We start from the raw sequence: 16,258 nt of genomic DNA, 5'->3' as shown, positions 1-16,258 counted from the left end.
TGATGTAAGTGCCTGTATTAGCTATATTAACCTACTATCAAAATGACTTTAAAAGTCTTATATAAGTGTTATAATGAAGACAACACAGGATGTAAGTGTCTATATTAGCCTACTATCAAAATGACTTTAAAAGTCAAATATAAGTGTTATAATGAAGACAACACATGATGTAAGTGTCTATATTAGCCTACTATCAAAATGACTTTAAAAGTCTTATATAAGTGTTATAATGAAGACAACACATGATGTAAGTGTCTATGTAAGCCTACTATCAAAATGACTTTAAAAGTCGTATATAAGTGTTATAATGAAGACAACACATGATGTAAGTGTCTATATTAGCCTACTATCAAAATGACTTTAAAAGTCTTATATAAGTGTTATAATAAAGACAACACATGATGTAAGTGTCTATATTAGCTATAGTAGCCTACCATCAAAATGACTTATAAGTGTTATAATGAAGGCAACACATGAAAGTATATATATTAGCCTACTATCAAAATGACTTTAAAAGTCTTATACAAGTGTTATAATAAAGACAACACAGGATGTAAGTGTCTGTATTAGCTATATTAGCATACTATCAAAATGACTTTAAAAGTCAAATATAAGTGTTATAATGAAGACAACACAGGATGTAAGTGTCTATATTAGCTATATTAGCCTACTATCAAAATGGCTTTAAAAGTCTTATATAAGTGTTATAATGAAGACAACACAGGATGTAAGTGTCTATATTAGCCTACTATCAAAATGACTTTAAAAGTCTTATATAAGTGTTATAATGAAGACAACACATGATGTAAGTGTCTATATTAGCTATAATAGCCGACCATCAAAATGACTTATAAGTGTTATAATGAAGGCAACACATGAAAGTATCTATATTAGCCTACTATCAAAATTACTTTAAAAGTCTTATATAAGGGTTATAATGAAGGCAACACATGATGTAAGTGTCTATATTAGCTATATTAGCCTACTATCAAAATGGCTTTAAAAGGCTTATATAAGTGTTATAATGAAGACAACACAGGATGTAAGTGTCTATATTAGCCTACTATCAAAATGACTTTAAAAGTCTTATATAAGGGTTATAATGAAGGCAACACATGATGTAAGTGTCTATATTAGCTATATTAGCCTACTATCAAAATGACTTTAAAAGTCATATATAAGTGTTATAATGAAGACAACACATGATGTAAGTGTCTATATTAGCTATATTAGCCTACTATCAAAATGACTTTAAAAGTCATATATAAGTGTTATAATGAAGACAACACATGATGTAAGTGTCTATATTAGCCTACTATCAAAATGACTTTAAAAGTCTTATATAAGTGTTATAATGAAGACAACACAGCATGTAAGTGTCTATATTAGTTAGTTCAAAGTGGATTTATTGCTCTTTTTTTGTTGTTGTTGTCTCAGGTCCAAGCTGGGTCTTTTTCAGTCAAGAATTAGCTTGCAGAAAGCCAGTGTGAAGGTAAGAGGGTGGTTGACCCACAGGTGTGACGTGGCCTTGGTGAAAACCTGGATCAAACATGTAAAAGTGTGCCAATGAAACGTGTCTTTTCAGTTGAAAGCAAAGAGAAACGACTGCAACTCCAAGGCAACGCAGGCCAGGAACGACTACTTGTTGACGCTCGCCGCTGCCAACGCTCACCATGACCGCTTCTACCACACCGACCTGCTCCACTGCATACAGGTAATCAGCAATGGTTGGTAAAATATATACTTTTAGTTTTAGGAGGACAAACATGACACAAACCTTCCTAATTGTTAGAAACCCCGCCGTTTATATTCAACATGCTTCACTGATGACAGTATTTGGCGAGTGCCGTTTTTGTCCTACTAATTTCGGCGGTCCTTGAACTCACCGTAGTTTGTTTACATGTACAACTTTCTCCGACGCTGCCACAGAAAGACCTGTTTTGTGCCACTCCTTCTTTGTCTCATTTTGTCCACCAAACATTTTATACTGTGCTTTGTTGATGTTATTGACTTGTGCGGAGTGCTAATCAGGCTATTTAAGTTATCTTTATGTACGTATTTGTAGCTCATTTAATATCCTTTACTTTTATCCTCTTTGTATTTAATTTATATTTGCATGTCTCATGTAATATTGGCTGCATTACTGATAGTTGTTGTTCCAGACCACAGCAAACTTTACTCACCTTGCAAAGATTGTAATAAGTCTATTATTTAACTTGAACACACACGTCTATACCTTTGGCCATTCTAAACCTGTCCATTAGCTGCCTGGGACACAGAGTTATTTTGATAGTAGGCTAATATAGACACTTACATCATGTGTTGCCTTCATTATAACACTTATATAAGACTTTTAAAGTCATTTTGATAGTAGGCTAATATAGACACTTACATCATGTGTTGCCTTCCTTATAACACTTTTATAAGACTTTTAAAGTCATTTTGATAGGAGGCAAATACAACTAATATAGACACTTACATCATGTGTTGCCTTCATTATAACACTTACATAAGACTTTGAAAGTCATTTTGATAGTAGGCGAATACAACTAATATGGACACATCATGTGTTGCCTTCATTATAACACTTATATAAGACTTTTTTAAAGTCATTTTGATAGTTGGTTAATATAGACACTTACATCATGTGTTGCCTTCCTTATAACACTTACATAAAACTTTTATAGTCATTTTGATAGTAGGCTAATATAGCTAATATAGACACTTACATCATGTGTTGCCTTCCTTATAACACTTATATAAGACTTTTATAGTCATTTTGATAGTAGGCTAATATAGACACTTACATCATGTGTTGCCTTCCTTATAACACTTATATAAGACTTTTATAGTCATTTTGATAGTAGGCTAATATAGCTAATATAGACACTTACATCATGTGTTGCCTTCATTATAACACTTATATAAGACTTTGAAAGTCATTTTGATAGTAGGCTAATATAGCTTATATAGACACTTACATCATGTGTTGCCTTCATTATAACACTTATATTAGACTTTGAAAGTCATTTTGATAGTAGGCTAATATAGCTAATATAGACACTTATATCATGTGTTGTCTTCATTATAACACTTATTTAATACTTTTAAAGTCATTTTGATAGTAGGCGAATACAACTAATATGGACACATCATGTGTTGCCTTCATTATAACACTTACATAAGACCTTTAAAGTCATTTCGATAGTTGGTTAATATAGACACTTACATCATGTGTTGCCTTCCTTATAACACTTACATAAGACTTTTATAGTCATTTTGATAGTAGGCTAATATAGCTAATATAGACACTTACATCATGTGTTGTCTTCCTTATAACACTTATATAAGACTTTTATAGTCATTTTGATAGTAGGCTAATATAGCTAATATAGACACTTACATCATGTGTTGCCTTCCTTATCACACTCACATAAGACTTTTATAGTCATTTTGATAGTAGGCTAATATAACTAATATAGACACTTACATCATGTATTGCCTTCATGACAAGACTTATATAAGACTTTTAAAGTCATTTTGATAGTAGGCTAATATAGCTAATATAGACACTTATATCATGTGTTGTCTTCATTATAACACTTATCTAATACTTTTAAAGTAATTTTGATAGTAGGCGAATACAACTAATATGGACACATCATGTGTTGCCTTCATTATAACACTTATATAATACTTTTAAAGTCATTTTGATAGTTGGTTAATATAGACACTTACATCATGTGTTGCCTTCCTTATAACACTTACATAAGACTTGTATAGTCATTTTGATAGTAGGCTAATATAGCTAATATAGACACTTACATCATGTGTTGTTTTCATTATAACACTTATATAAGACTTTTATAGTCATTTTGATAGCAGGCTAATATAGCTAATATAGACACTTACATCATGCGTTGCCTTCCTTATCACACTCACATAAGACTTTTATAGTCATTTTGATAGTAAGCTAATATAACTAATATAGACACTTACATCATGTATTGCCTTCATGATAAGACTTATATAAGACTTTTAAAGTCATTTTGATAGTAGGCTAATACAACTAATCTGGACACTTACATCACGTGTTGCCTTCCTTATAACACTTATATAAGACTTTTATAGTCATTTTGATAGTAGGCTAATATAGCTATTATAGACAATTACACCAGGTGTTGCTTTCCTCATAACACTTATATAAGACTTTTAAAGTAATTTTTTATAGTAGGCGAATACAACTAATATAGACACTTACATCATGCGATGCCTTCATTATAACACTTATATGAGACTTTTAAAGTAATTTTGATAGTAGGCGAATATAGACACTTACATCATATGTTGCCTTCATGATAAGACTTATATACGACTTTTAAAGTCATTTTGATAGTGGGCTAATATAGACACTTACATCATGTGTTGCCTTCCTTATAACACGTGTTGCCTTCCTTATAACACGTATATAAGACTTTTAAAGTCATTTTGATAGTAGGCTAATACAACTAATATGGACACTTACATCACGTGTTGCCTTCCTTATAACACTTACATAAGACTTTTATAGTCATTTTGATAGTAGGCTAATATAGCTAATATAGACAATTACACCATGTGTTGCTTTCCTTATAACACTTATATAAGACTTTTAAAGTTATTTTGATAGTAGGCGAATACAACTAATATAGACAGTTACATCATGCGTTGCCTTCATTATAACACTTATATGAGACTTTTAAAGTCATTTTGATAGTAGGCGAATATAGACACTTACATCATATGTTGCCTTCATGATAAGACTTATATACGACTTTTAAAGTCATTTTGATAGTAGGCTAATATAGACTCTTACATCATGTGTTGCCTTCCTTATAACACGTATATAAGACTTTTAAAGTCATTTTGATAGTAGGCTAACATAGCCAATATAGACACTTACATCATGTGTTGCCTTCCTTATAACACTTATATAAGACTTTTATACTCATTTTGATAGTAGGCTAATATAGACACTTACATCATGTGTTGCCTTCATTATAACACTTATAGAAGACTTTTATACTCATTTTGATAGTAGGCTAATATGGACACTTACATCATGTGTTGTCTTCATTATAACACTTATATAAGACTTTTAAAGTCATTTTGATAGTAGGCTAATATAGACACGTACATCATGTGTTGCCTTCATTATAACACTTATAGAAGACTTTTATACTCATTTTGATAGTAGGCTAATATAGACACTTACATCATGTGTTGCCTTCATTATAACACTTATAGAAGACTTTTATACTCATTTTGATAGTAGGCTAATATAGACCCTTATATCATGAGTTGTCTTCATTATAACACTTATATAAGACTTTTAAAGTCATTTTGATAGTAGGCTAATATAGACACTTACATCATGTCCATCCATCCATCCATCTTCTTCCGCTTATCCGAGGTCGGGTCGCGGGGGCAGCAGCCTAAGCAGGGAAGCCCAGACTTCCCTCTCCCCAGCCACTTCGTCCAGCTCTTCCTGTGGGACCCCGAGGCGTTCCCAGGCCAGCCGGGAGACATAGTCTTCCCAACGTGTCCTGGGTCTTCCCCGCGGCCTCCTACCGGTCGGACGTGCCCTAGACACCTCCGTAGGGAGGTGTTCGGGTGGCATCCTGACCAGATGCCCGAACCACCTCATCTGGCTCCTCTCCATGTGGAGGAGCAGCGGCTTTACTTTGAGCTCCCCCCGGATGGCAGAGCTTCTCACCCTATCTCTAAGGGAGAGCCCCGCCACCCGGCGGAGGAAACTCATTTCGGCCGCTTGTACCCGTGATCTTGTCCTTTCGGTCATAACCCAAAGCTCATGACCATAGGTGAGGATGGGAACGTAGATCGACCGGTAAATTGAGAGCTTTGCCTTCCGGCTCAGCTCCTTCTTCACCACAACGGATCGATACAGCGTCCGCATTACTGAAGACGCCGCACCGATGCGCCTGTCAATCTCACGATCCACTCTTCCCTCACTCGTGAACAAGACTCCGAGGTACTTGAACTCCTCCACTTGGGGCAAGATCTCCTCCCCAACCCGGAGATGGCACTCCACCCTTTTCCGGGCGAGAACCATGGACTCAAACTTGGAGGTGCTGATTCTCATCCCAGTCGCTTCACACTCGGCTGCGAACCGATCCAGCGAGAGCTGAAGATCCTGGCCAGATGAAGCCATCAGGACCACATCATCTGTAAAAAGCAGAGACCTAATCCTGCAGCCACCAAACCAGATCCCCTCAACGCCTTGACTGCGCCTAGAAATTCTGTCCATAAAAGTTATGAACAGCTGACCTCGACTGCGGATGTTGTGGATCGGTGGAGGGAATACTTCGAAGACCTCCTCAATCCCACCAACACGTCTTCCTATGAGGAAGCAGTGCCTGGGGAGTCTGTGGTGGGCTCTCCTATTTCTGGGGCTGAGGTTGCTGAGGTAGTTAAAAAGCTCCTCGGTGGCAAGTCCCCAGGGGTAGATGAGATCCGCCCGGAGTTCCTTAAGGCTCTGGATGCTGTGGGGCTGTCTTGGTTGACAAGACTCTGCAGCATCGCGTGGACATCGGGGGAGGTACCTCTGGATTGGCAGACCGGGGTGGTGGTTCCTCTCTTTAAGAAGGGGAACCGGAGGGTGTGTTCTAACTATCGTGGGATCACACTCCTCAGCCTTCCCGGTAAGGTCTATTCGGGTATACTGGAGAGGAGGCTACGCCGGATAGTCGAACCTCGGATTCAGGAGGAACAGTGTGGTTTTCGTCCTGGTCGTGGAACTGTGGACCAGCTCTATACTCTCGGCAGGGTCCTTGAGGGTGCATGGGAGTTTGCCCAACCAGTCTACATGTGTTTTGTGGACTTGGAGAAGGCATTCGACCGTGTCCCTCGGGAAGTCCTGTGGGGAGTGCTCAGGGAGTATGGGGTATCGGACTGTCTGATTGTGGCAGTCCGCTCCCTGTATGATCAGTGCCAGAGCTTGGTCCGCATTGCCGGCAGTAAGTCGGACACGTTTCCAGTGAGGGTTGGACTCCGCCAAGGCTGCCCTTGCCCCTGCAAATAATCATTAACTTTAGAATTTAATGCCAGCAACACGTGCCAAAGAAGTTGGGAAAGGTGGCAAAAAATACTGATAAAGTTGAGGAATGCTCATCAAACACTTATTTGGAACATCCCACAGGTGAACAGGCTAATTGGGAACAGGTGGGTGCCATGATTGGGTATAAAAACAGCTGCCCAAAAAATGCTCAGTCTTTCACAAGAAAGGATGGGGCGAGAGCAAATAGTCAAACAGTTTAAGAGCAACGTTTCTCAAAGTGCAATTGCAAGAAATTTAGGGATTTCAACATCTACGGTCCATAATATCATCAAAAGGTTCAGAGAATCTGGAGAAATCACTCCACGTAAGCGGCATGGCCGGAAACCAACATTGAATGACCCTCAGACGGCACTGTATCAAAAACCGACATCAATCTCTAAAGGATATCACCACATGGGCTCAGGAACACTTCGGAAAACCACTGTCACTAAATACAGTTGGTCGCTACATCTGTAAGTGTAAGTTAAAGCTCTACTATGCAAAGCGAAAGCCATTTATCAACAACACCCAGAAACGCCGCCGGCTTCTCTGGGCCTCGAGATCATCTAAGATGGACTCATGCAAAGTGGAAAAGTGTTCTGTGGTCTGACGAGTCCACATTTCAAATTGTTTTTGGAAATATTCGACATCGAACCATCCAGACTGTTATCGACGCAAAGTTCAAAAGCCGGCATGTGTGATGGTATGGGGGTGCATTAGTGCCCAAGGCATGGGTAACTTACACATCTGTGAAGGCACCATTAATGCTGAAAGGTACATACAGGTTTTGGAACAACATATGCTGCCATCTTTAACGCCGTCTTTTTCATGGACGTTCCTGCTTATTTCAGCAAGACAATGCCAAGCCACATTCAGCACGTTCGTAAAAAAAAGAGTGCGGGTACTTTCCTGGCCCCGCCTGCAGTCCAGACCTGTCTCCCATCGAAAATGTTTGGCGCATTATGAAGCGTAAAATACGACAGCGGAGACCCCGGACTGTTGAACGACTGAAGCTCTACATAAAACAAGAATGGGAAAGAATTCCACTTTCAAAGCTTCAACAATTAGTTTCCTCAGTTCCCAATCGTTTATTGAGTGTTGTTTAAAGAAAAAGTGGTGAACATGCCCTTTTCCAACTACTTTGGCACATATTGCAGCCATGAAATTCTAAGTTAATTATTATTTGCACAAAAAAAAAAAGTTTATGAGTTTGAACATCAAATATCTTGTCTTTGTAGTGCATTCAATTGAATATGGGTTGAAAAAGATTTGCAAATCATTGTATTCCGTTTATATTTACATCTAACACAATTTCCCAACTCATATGGAAACGGGGTTTGTACATGGCAAACATGTTAAAGGGGAACATTATCACCAGACTTATGTAAGCGTTAGAGATGCGCGGTTTGCGGGCACAACCGCGGAGTCCGCGGATTATCCGCGGATCGGGCAGATGAAATTTAAAAAAATTCGATTTTATCCGCGGGTCGGGTCAGGTCGGGTCGGGCGGTTGAAATAAAAAAAAAATTAGATTTTAAATAGATTCAGGCGGGTGGCAGTTAAACCAATTGGGAAATATATATACATAGTTAAATGTTGTTACCCACATACGAAAAACGAGCAGGCACCTGCAGCATATGCCACAACAGAAGAAAAAAAAAGAAAAGAGATGGACACTTTTACGGAGCGGAGAAGGCCCCCGACGCCTCGCCGGGGTCCGGGACCGAGGCCCCTTCCCCCGAGAGGGCCCCACCGGGAGCCGTAGCTGAGGCGATCCGCGAGAAGGGCCCGACGCACGTCCAGGGTCACCACCGCGCCCACCGCACCGACACCCCGCCTCGTCCGCCTTCGCCGCGGCCGGCGTCACGCGCAGCAGGTAAGCAGCTTACCTGCCCGCCACCCCCGTGGCCGGGGGCTCGTAACAGGGGTCACTCCGCGCGCTCCGCCCGCGCAGCTTACCTGCCCGCCACCCCTGTTGCCGGGGGCGCGTAACAGGGGTCACTCCGCGCGCAGTGCGCTCACGAAAGGGGTGGGGCTCACCCTGGTTGATATAGACAGCAGCTAGGACGGTGGCCATGGACGTCGGAACCCGCTAAGGAGTGTGTAACAACCCACCTGCCGAATCAACTAGCCCTGAAAATGGATGGCGCTGGAGCGTCGGGCCCATATACCCGGCCGTCGCCGGCAGCGAGACGCGCTTGGAGGTGCGCTCAGCGTGGCTCCCATATGATTGCGCACTGGTGTGCGTCTGGGTCGTGACAGCGTGGCACGCGAATGTCTGTGCTGCATTGGATCAGTCTCCTTTCTTTAACAGGCAAAAGCTTTATAACCTCACTAATGCCTTGCATCGTCTATATTAGATATATAACAACGGGCGGGTGCGGGCGGATGGCGGGCGGGTGCGGTTCTGATCAAATGTTACATCGGGTGGATGGCGGATGGTTGACGACTTTCTGATGCGGTTGCGGATGAAATAATTGCCTATCCGCGCATCTCTAGTAAGCGTCAATATATACCTTGATGTTGCAGAAAAAAGACCATATATTTTTTTTAACCGATTTCCGAACTCTAAATGGGTGAATTTTGGCGAATTAAACGCCTTTCTAATATTCGCTCTCGGAGCGATGACGTCACAACGTGGCGTCACATCGGGAAGCAATCCGCCATTTTCTCAAACACCGAGTCAAATCAGTTATTTTACGTTTTTTTGACCGTTTTCCGTACCTTGGAGACATCATGCCTCGTCGGTGTGTTGTCGGAGGGTGTAACAACACGAACAGGGACGGATTCAAGTTGCACCAGTGGCCCAAAGATGCCAAAGTGGCAAGAAATTGGACGGTTTGTTCCGCACACTTTACCCACGAAAGCTATGCTACGACAGAGATGGCAAGAATGTGTGGATATCCTGCGACACTCAAAGCACATACCTGCCAACTACTCCGGTTTTCCCGTAATTAGTACGGTTTTCATCAACCTATTCCGGGTTACGGTTGCAGTGATAAAAAATACGTTTTTTCATTAATTAAAAATTATTTTTTTTTTTAAAGTTTTATTCACGAAATCGCGTAACAACAATGACATTCGACACTGCTTCCCGTAACTTCCTATCGAGCCATTCCGCGAGGCTATTTATAGCACCGCTGCCAAGCACGAGGCACCAGTTGCCATTGTTTCCAAACGAGCGAACGATCATGGAATCAGCCGGAGAAAAATCGCAAACGAGTCTTAAACCGAAAAGAAAACCGCAGTCATTCCGTGAAGAATATTCAAAAGCCTATCCGGGAATAATTATCCGTTCCAAAAAGGGTGAAAACTACGCGAATTGCACCTTGTGCGGACAAGATTTTTTCGATCGGACACGGAGGAATTAGCGATGTAAAAGACCACGTTGGGACAAAAAAACACAAGTCTAATGCCGTTGCTAGCGATACAAGTGGAAAACTTTCAATGTTTTTCGGATTTTAGCCACAAAAAGGTAATGACACCAATGTTATCTATTGGAATTGTTTAGTACTGTTATACTGTTAAAAGTGTTTATACTATTTATGCTTTCAAGTCCAAGTTGAAGAAATCTTGTTAAATGTTGACAGCATAACTACCAAAATACAGAAGTATGTCCTTAATATTTTTGCAGTGCTATTTCTGTTGAAAAGTTCAAATGATTACATTAGAGATGTGATGTGCCACTTTTCAAGTGTCTGATGGCTTAAATTAATTTTCATTAATTTTTCATATTTTGAATTCTTTTGAAAGGCTTACAAAAAAACTACATTTGAATTGTAATTCCATGCTATTGACAGGACTATTAATTTTAATGAAGTTAGCTTACCATGTTTACAGTATGATAATTGTGATAGAAATGTGAATTTTAGGCACAGAATATTTTTTACAATTGAACAAGGCAGTAGATTATACAAGCTTGGACAGAAAGTTAATAATGACACCAATTTTTTTTTTAATGGAATTGTTTAGTACTGTTTTACCATTTGTTTACTGTAAAAAGTGTTTATACTGTTTATACTTTCAATCAACAAATTGAAGTCTTGTGAAAGGTTGACAGGATAACTGGCATTAACTGTCAAAATAATTTCAAACTATTGAAGTTAGCTTACAGAATAAACATGTCAATCAACCCATATGATTTTTGCTGTAATATTTTTGTTTTGAAAAGTCACTGTGACTGATAGAAAAGTGATGGTTTTAGCAACATTTTAACCTGTCTGAATGCTAATAATCATTTTGCGTCGGGGGGCGAAGCCTGAACCCCCCCACCAGGACTTTGTCCTGGACCTACTGGGGCCTGCGGCCCCTGGACCCTGGCTACTAGGTTTTTCTGATTTCAAAAGTTGGCAGGTATGAAAGCAGATGCATTTCCAACGATAAAGTCAAAGAAATCTGCCGCCAGACCCCCATTGAATCTGCCGGAGTGTGTGAGCAATTCAGGGACAAAGGACCTCGGTAGCACGGCAAGCAATGGCGGCAGTTTGTTCCCGCAGACGAGCGAGCTAAACCCCCTGGATGTTTTGGCTCACACCGTCAAGAGAAGAATATCGACCCTAGCTTCCCTGGCCTGCTGACATGAGTGTATGTCTACAGAATATATTAATTGATGAAAATTGGGCTGTCTGCACTCTCAAAGTGCATGTTGTTGCCAAATGTATTTCATATGCTGTAAACCTAGTTCATAGTTGTTAGTTTCCTTTAATGCCAAACAAACACATACCAATCGTTGGTTAGAAGGCGATCGCCGAATTCGTCCTCGCTTTCTCCCGTGTCGCTGGCTGTCGTGTCGTTTTCGTCGGTTTCGCTTGCATACGGTTCAAACCGATATGGCTCAATAGCTTCAGTTTCTTCTTCAATTTGGTTTTCGCTACCTGCCTCCACACTACAACCATCCGTTTCAATACATGCGTAATCTGTTGAATCGCTTAAGCCGCTGAAATCCGAGTCTGAATCCGAGCTAATGTCGCTATAGCTTGCTGTTCTTTCCGCCATGTTTGTTTGTGTTGGCATCACTATGTGACGTCACAGGAAAATGGGCGGGTGTTTATAAAAATCAGGCACTTTGAAGCTTTTTTTTTGGGATATTGCGTGATGGGTAACATTTTGAAAAAAACTTCGAAAAATATAATAAGCCACTGGGAACTGATTTTTAATGGTTTTAACCATTCTGAAATTGTGATAATGTTCCCCTTTAACTAGGGCTTCCGTAGCTAGTTGGCCCATAACGCTGACTTCTGTTTTGTTTAACTAGCCGTTTTACTGCCGTGTTACAAACACCGTTTGGAAACAATTAAGGTATGTAAGTAAACATTTACTTACAGACCTTATATATAACTAAAACAATTCATACTTGTGTTATGTCTGCTATCACATTTACGAGTGTCTGTGTTAGTATTAATAGGTGAGTTATTAAGTCTGTTTAGCTGATTGGAGAACTAGCTTCCGTAGCTATGACGATGACTTCTGTTTTATTTAAATATCCGCTTTACTGCCGTGTTACAGACACCATTTGGAAACAATTAAGGTATGTAAGTAAACATTTACTTACAAACCTTAGATATAACTAAAACAATTCATACTCGTACGATGTCTGTAGGAGTGTTTTCATGTATATTTATACATGCTATTGTAATGTAATGAAGCTAGCGTTGTTAGCATTTGATAATATGCTAACACATTTACGAGTGTCAGTGTTAGTATTATTAGTGGAGTTATTAAGTCTGTTTCGCTGATTGGAGAACTAGCTTTTGTAGCTATGACAATGACTTCTGTTTTGTTTAAACAGCCGTTTTACGGCCATGTTACAGACACCGTTTGGAAACAATTAAGGTATGTAAATAAACATTTACTTACATACCTTATATATAACTAAAACAATTCATACTTGGGCTGTCAATCTTTGGGCAGCACATGATTTCATTGGATTCTTGGGGGTAACGATTCGATTCAGAATCGATTCTCGATGTAAAATCAATGTGTTGTCCAGTCGCTGTTAAACTCCGTTTTTTTGCCATTTATTTAGATTTTTTTCTGGGTCGACAGTGCCATATTCTGCTTCATTGTGACACACAAGCTTCGCTGTTGCCCCCCGCTGGGTGGCGGCGGTACTGCACCACACGATCAACCCTAGTTTGAATGGTGTCATCGAGCTTATTTGGGTGTTTTTTGCCGGGCCGCCAGTTGAATAGGCCTGCCCTATGGTATAAAAAACAAACAAACACTGCCACGGTCTCAACTTCGTCGCAGTAGAAAAATATAATGTCTTATTTTCCTTGCCGGAGCCAACAATCAACACACGATTCATCCATGGTGCGTTCAATGCTTTTCTGACGTGGGAAAACAACCAACCGCCCTGAACTAAGGCGTGCGGAACCCAGTTAAGATGTGAGAATTGACCGGGAATGTCTTTGGAAGCATATGGAGCCATCTTTAAATGACTCGTTGACGAAGCACAGACCGAAGACAGGAAGCTACACAAACACATGCCGTTAAACAGCAACCTGAAACTGCTTATCTCCGCATCTCCAGGAACCTTAAACTCTCATGCCTGAAGTGCCCATGAGCATCTCGGGCTATGAGCCTCTCCTAAATAATAGATCAGCAGCTCCCAGTGACCGAAAGCTGCAGGGTTTTGCGCACACACACACACACACACACACACACACACACACACACACACACACACACACACACACACACACACACACACACACACACACACACGTTTGTGTATTTCTGACCTTCTTGAGACCTGAGAAAAATGCCTCCCTCTTTAGGACCACCCTTTCTAGATATATAAAGATGTGTATTTACAACATTAATAATATATACAAACCATGCAAATATAAAAAAGCTTGTTGTGAAAAATTAGTTGGAATTTCACAAGAAAAAGGTCACAATTTCACAAGAAAAACTTAGAATTTTGGCAGTATTATAATAAAAGTCATCAATGGATGGAAACAACAATGGACATATATAAAATGGAGAAGATAACTGCTTTTATTAATTATAAATTGGAGAAATTTACTTCATACTGGGAAAATTGTGTCAACTATGTCACGCTCCATAAACCTGACTTTAATTTTTCGAATTAGTGATTGTATTGCCAAAAAGAAAGGGAAAGAAAAAAGATAAAAAGGGGGGAAAAAAAGGGGATTACTCCCTACAAGTGTATATGTAGGTATGTATATGTATGTATTTATATATTTATATATATATATGTATGTGTGGGTATATATATATATATATAGGTATCTGTTTATATTTTATGTATTATTATTTATTTCTCTTATTTTTTTTTTTTTTTTTTTATTTAGTTCTTCTTTTTTCCCCCCCTCTTTCTTTGTTTATTTAATTGATGTATTTGTAGATATTACTTCGTTTTTTTGTTGTTTCTTTCTTTTTTTGGGGGGGGGGGGGGGGGGGTGAGTGGTATGGGTGGGATATAAACAAAAATATTTTGACATTTAGGGCAGACAATAGATATATGATTGATGTGAATATGATGTAATGGATAGGAATGTCTGATGCTGGATGTCAATAAAAAAAAAAAAATAAAATAAAAAATAAAAGTCGTCATTTTACTCAACGCAAGTCAAAATTTTACAAGAAAAACTGAACATTTGCGCAATATTATGACAAAAATTGGAATCTTACTCAATAGCAGTCGCAATTTTACAAGAAAAGCTTAACATTTTGGCAATTTTATGAAAAGAGTCGTAATTTTACTTACCAAAAGTCACAATTTCATAAGAAAACTAAACAAATTTGGCAATATTATAATAATAATAATCTGAATTTTTCTCTGCAAAAATTATAACAAAAGTCATCATTTTACTCATACAAGAACAACAAAACAGTTGGCAACATTGTGATAAAAGTCTGAATTTTATACGACAGATGTCGCCATTTTGCATTAAAAAGTAATCATTTTACATAAAAAAGTAATAATTTTACATAAAAAAGTAATAATTTTACGAAAGATTATTGCAATATTACAGAAGCAGAAAGAATAGGAGAAATTGTTCCCAATTTTATAAGAAAAAAGTCGACACATCGTGAGAAAAAGACTGCTTTTAGTAAAAAAAATGTTTTATTAATTTTTTTTTGTAATTGGTTTTTAATCTTCATTATTTACTTCAAGTTATTACAGTATGTCTCTATATACATATTTATTTTATTTATGTTATTCATTTTGGCCAAAGAGGGCACATTTCAATTTCTTACACACACTTGTTATTTCATATGTTGACCAGAGGTGGAGCACTTTTAAAACAGACACACAGTCCATTTGAAAAATCCCTCCTTTTTGGGACCACCCTCATTTTTGATGGATGTCACCAGCAGGGGTGCAAATGAGACATTGTCTATTAGATGCGATGTTATTGGGACCATGATTTATGTCATCACTTGTTCACACCTCCTCATATGGAAGATACTTTTCCTTCTTCATGTCTCAAGAAGGGTGTAAATACAAGAACACACACACACACACACACACACACACACACACACACACACACACACACACACACACAAACACACACACACACACACACACACACACACACACACACACACACACACACCCGTTTGTGTATTTCTGACCTTCTTGAGACCTGAGAAAAATGCCTCCCTCTTTAGGACCAGCCTTTCTAGATATATAAAGATGTGTATTTACAACATTAATAATATATACAAACTATGCAAATATAAAAAAGCTTGTTGTGAAAAATTAGTTGTAATTTCACAAGAAAAAGGTCACAATTTCACAAGAATAACTTAGAATTTTTTCAGTATTATAATAAAAGTCGTCATTTTACTCAACGCAAGTCAAAATTTTACAAGAAAAACTGAACATTTGCGCAATATTATGACAAAAGTTGGAATCTTACTCAATAGCAGTCGCAATTTTACAAGAAAAGCTTAACATTTTGGCAATTTTATAAAAAGAGTCGTAATTTTACACAATTTTTATAAGAAAACTAAAAAAAATGTGTCAATATTATAATAATAATCAGAATTTTTCTCTGCAAAAATTATGACAAAAGTCATCATTTTACTCATACAAGAACAACAAAAAAGCTTAACATTTTGGCAATTTTATGAAAAGAGTCGTAATTTTACACAATTTTATAAGAAAACTAAAAAAATTTGTCA

At 38.5% G+C, this 16,258-nt stretch overlaps 1 protein-coding gene across 1 annotated transcript in view; it reads left to right on the top strand.

Annotated features, from left to right (window-relative positions):
* LOC133572819 (F-BAR and double SH3 domains protein 2-like) overlaps positions 1 to 16,258 on the top strand; it is a 190,995-nt gene that overhangs the window by 94,992 nt on the left and 79,745 nt on the right. Inside the window, exons 7-8 of the mRNA XM_061925846.2 lie at positions 1,438 to 1,492; positions 1,586 to 1,714. Of these exons, the coding sequence (XP_061781830.1) occupies positions 1,438 to 1,492; positions 1,586 to 1,714 (184 nt within the window). The remainder of the gene's footprint in view (positions 1 to 1,437; positions 1,493 to 1,585; positions 1,715 to 16,258) is intronic.

Source organism: Nerophis lumbriciformis, linkage group LG30, assembly GCF_033978685.3.
Source record: "Nerophis lumbriciformis linkage group LG30, RoL_Nlum_v2.1, whole genome shotgun sequence".
In the NCBI taxonomy this organism is placed as follows: domain Eukaryota; kingdom Metazoa; phylum Chordata; class Actinopteri; order Syngnathiformes; family Syngnathidae; genus Nerophis; species Nerophis lumbriciformis.
Note: the sequence above shows the minus strand (reverse complement) of the source record. Positions and strands in the feature narration are given on the sequence as shown.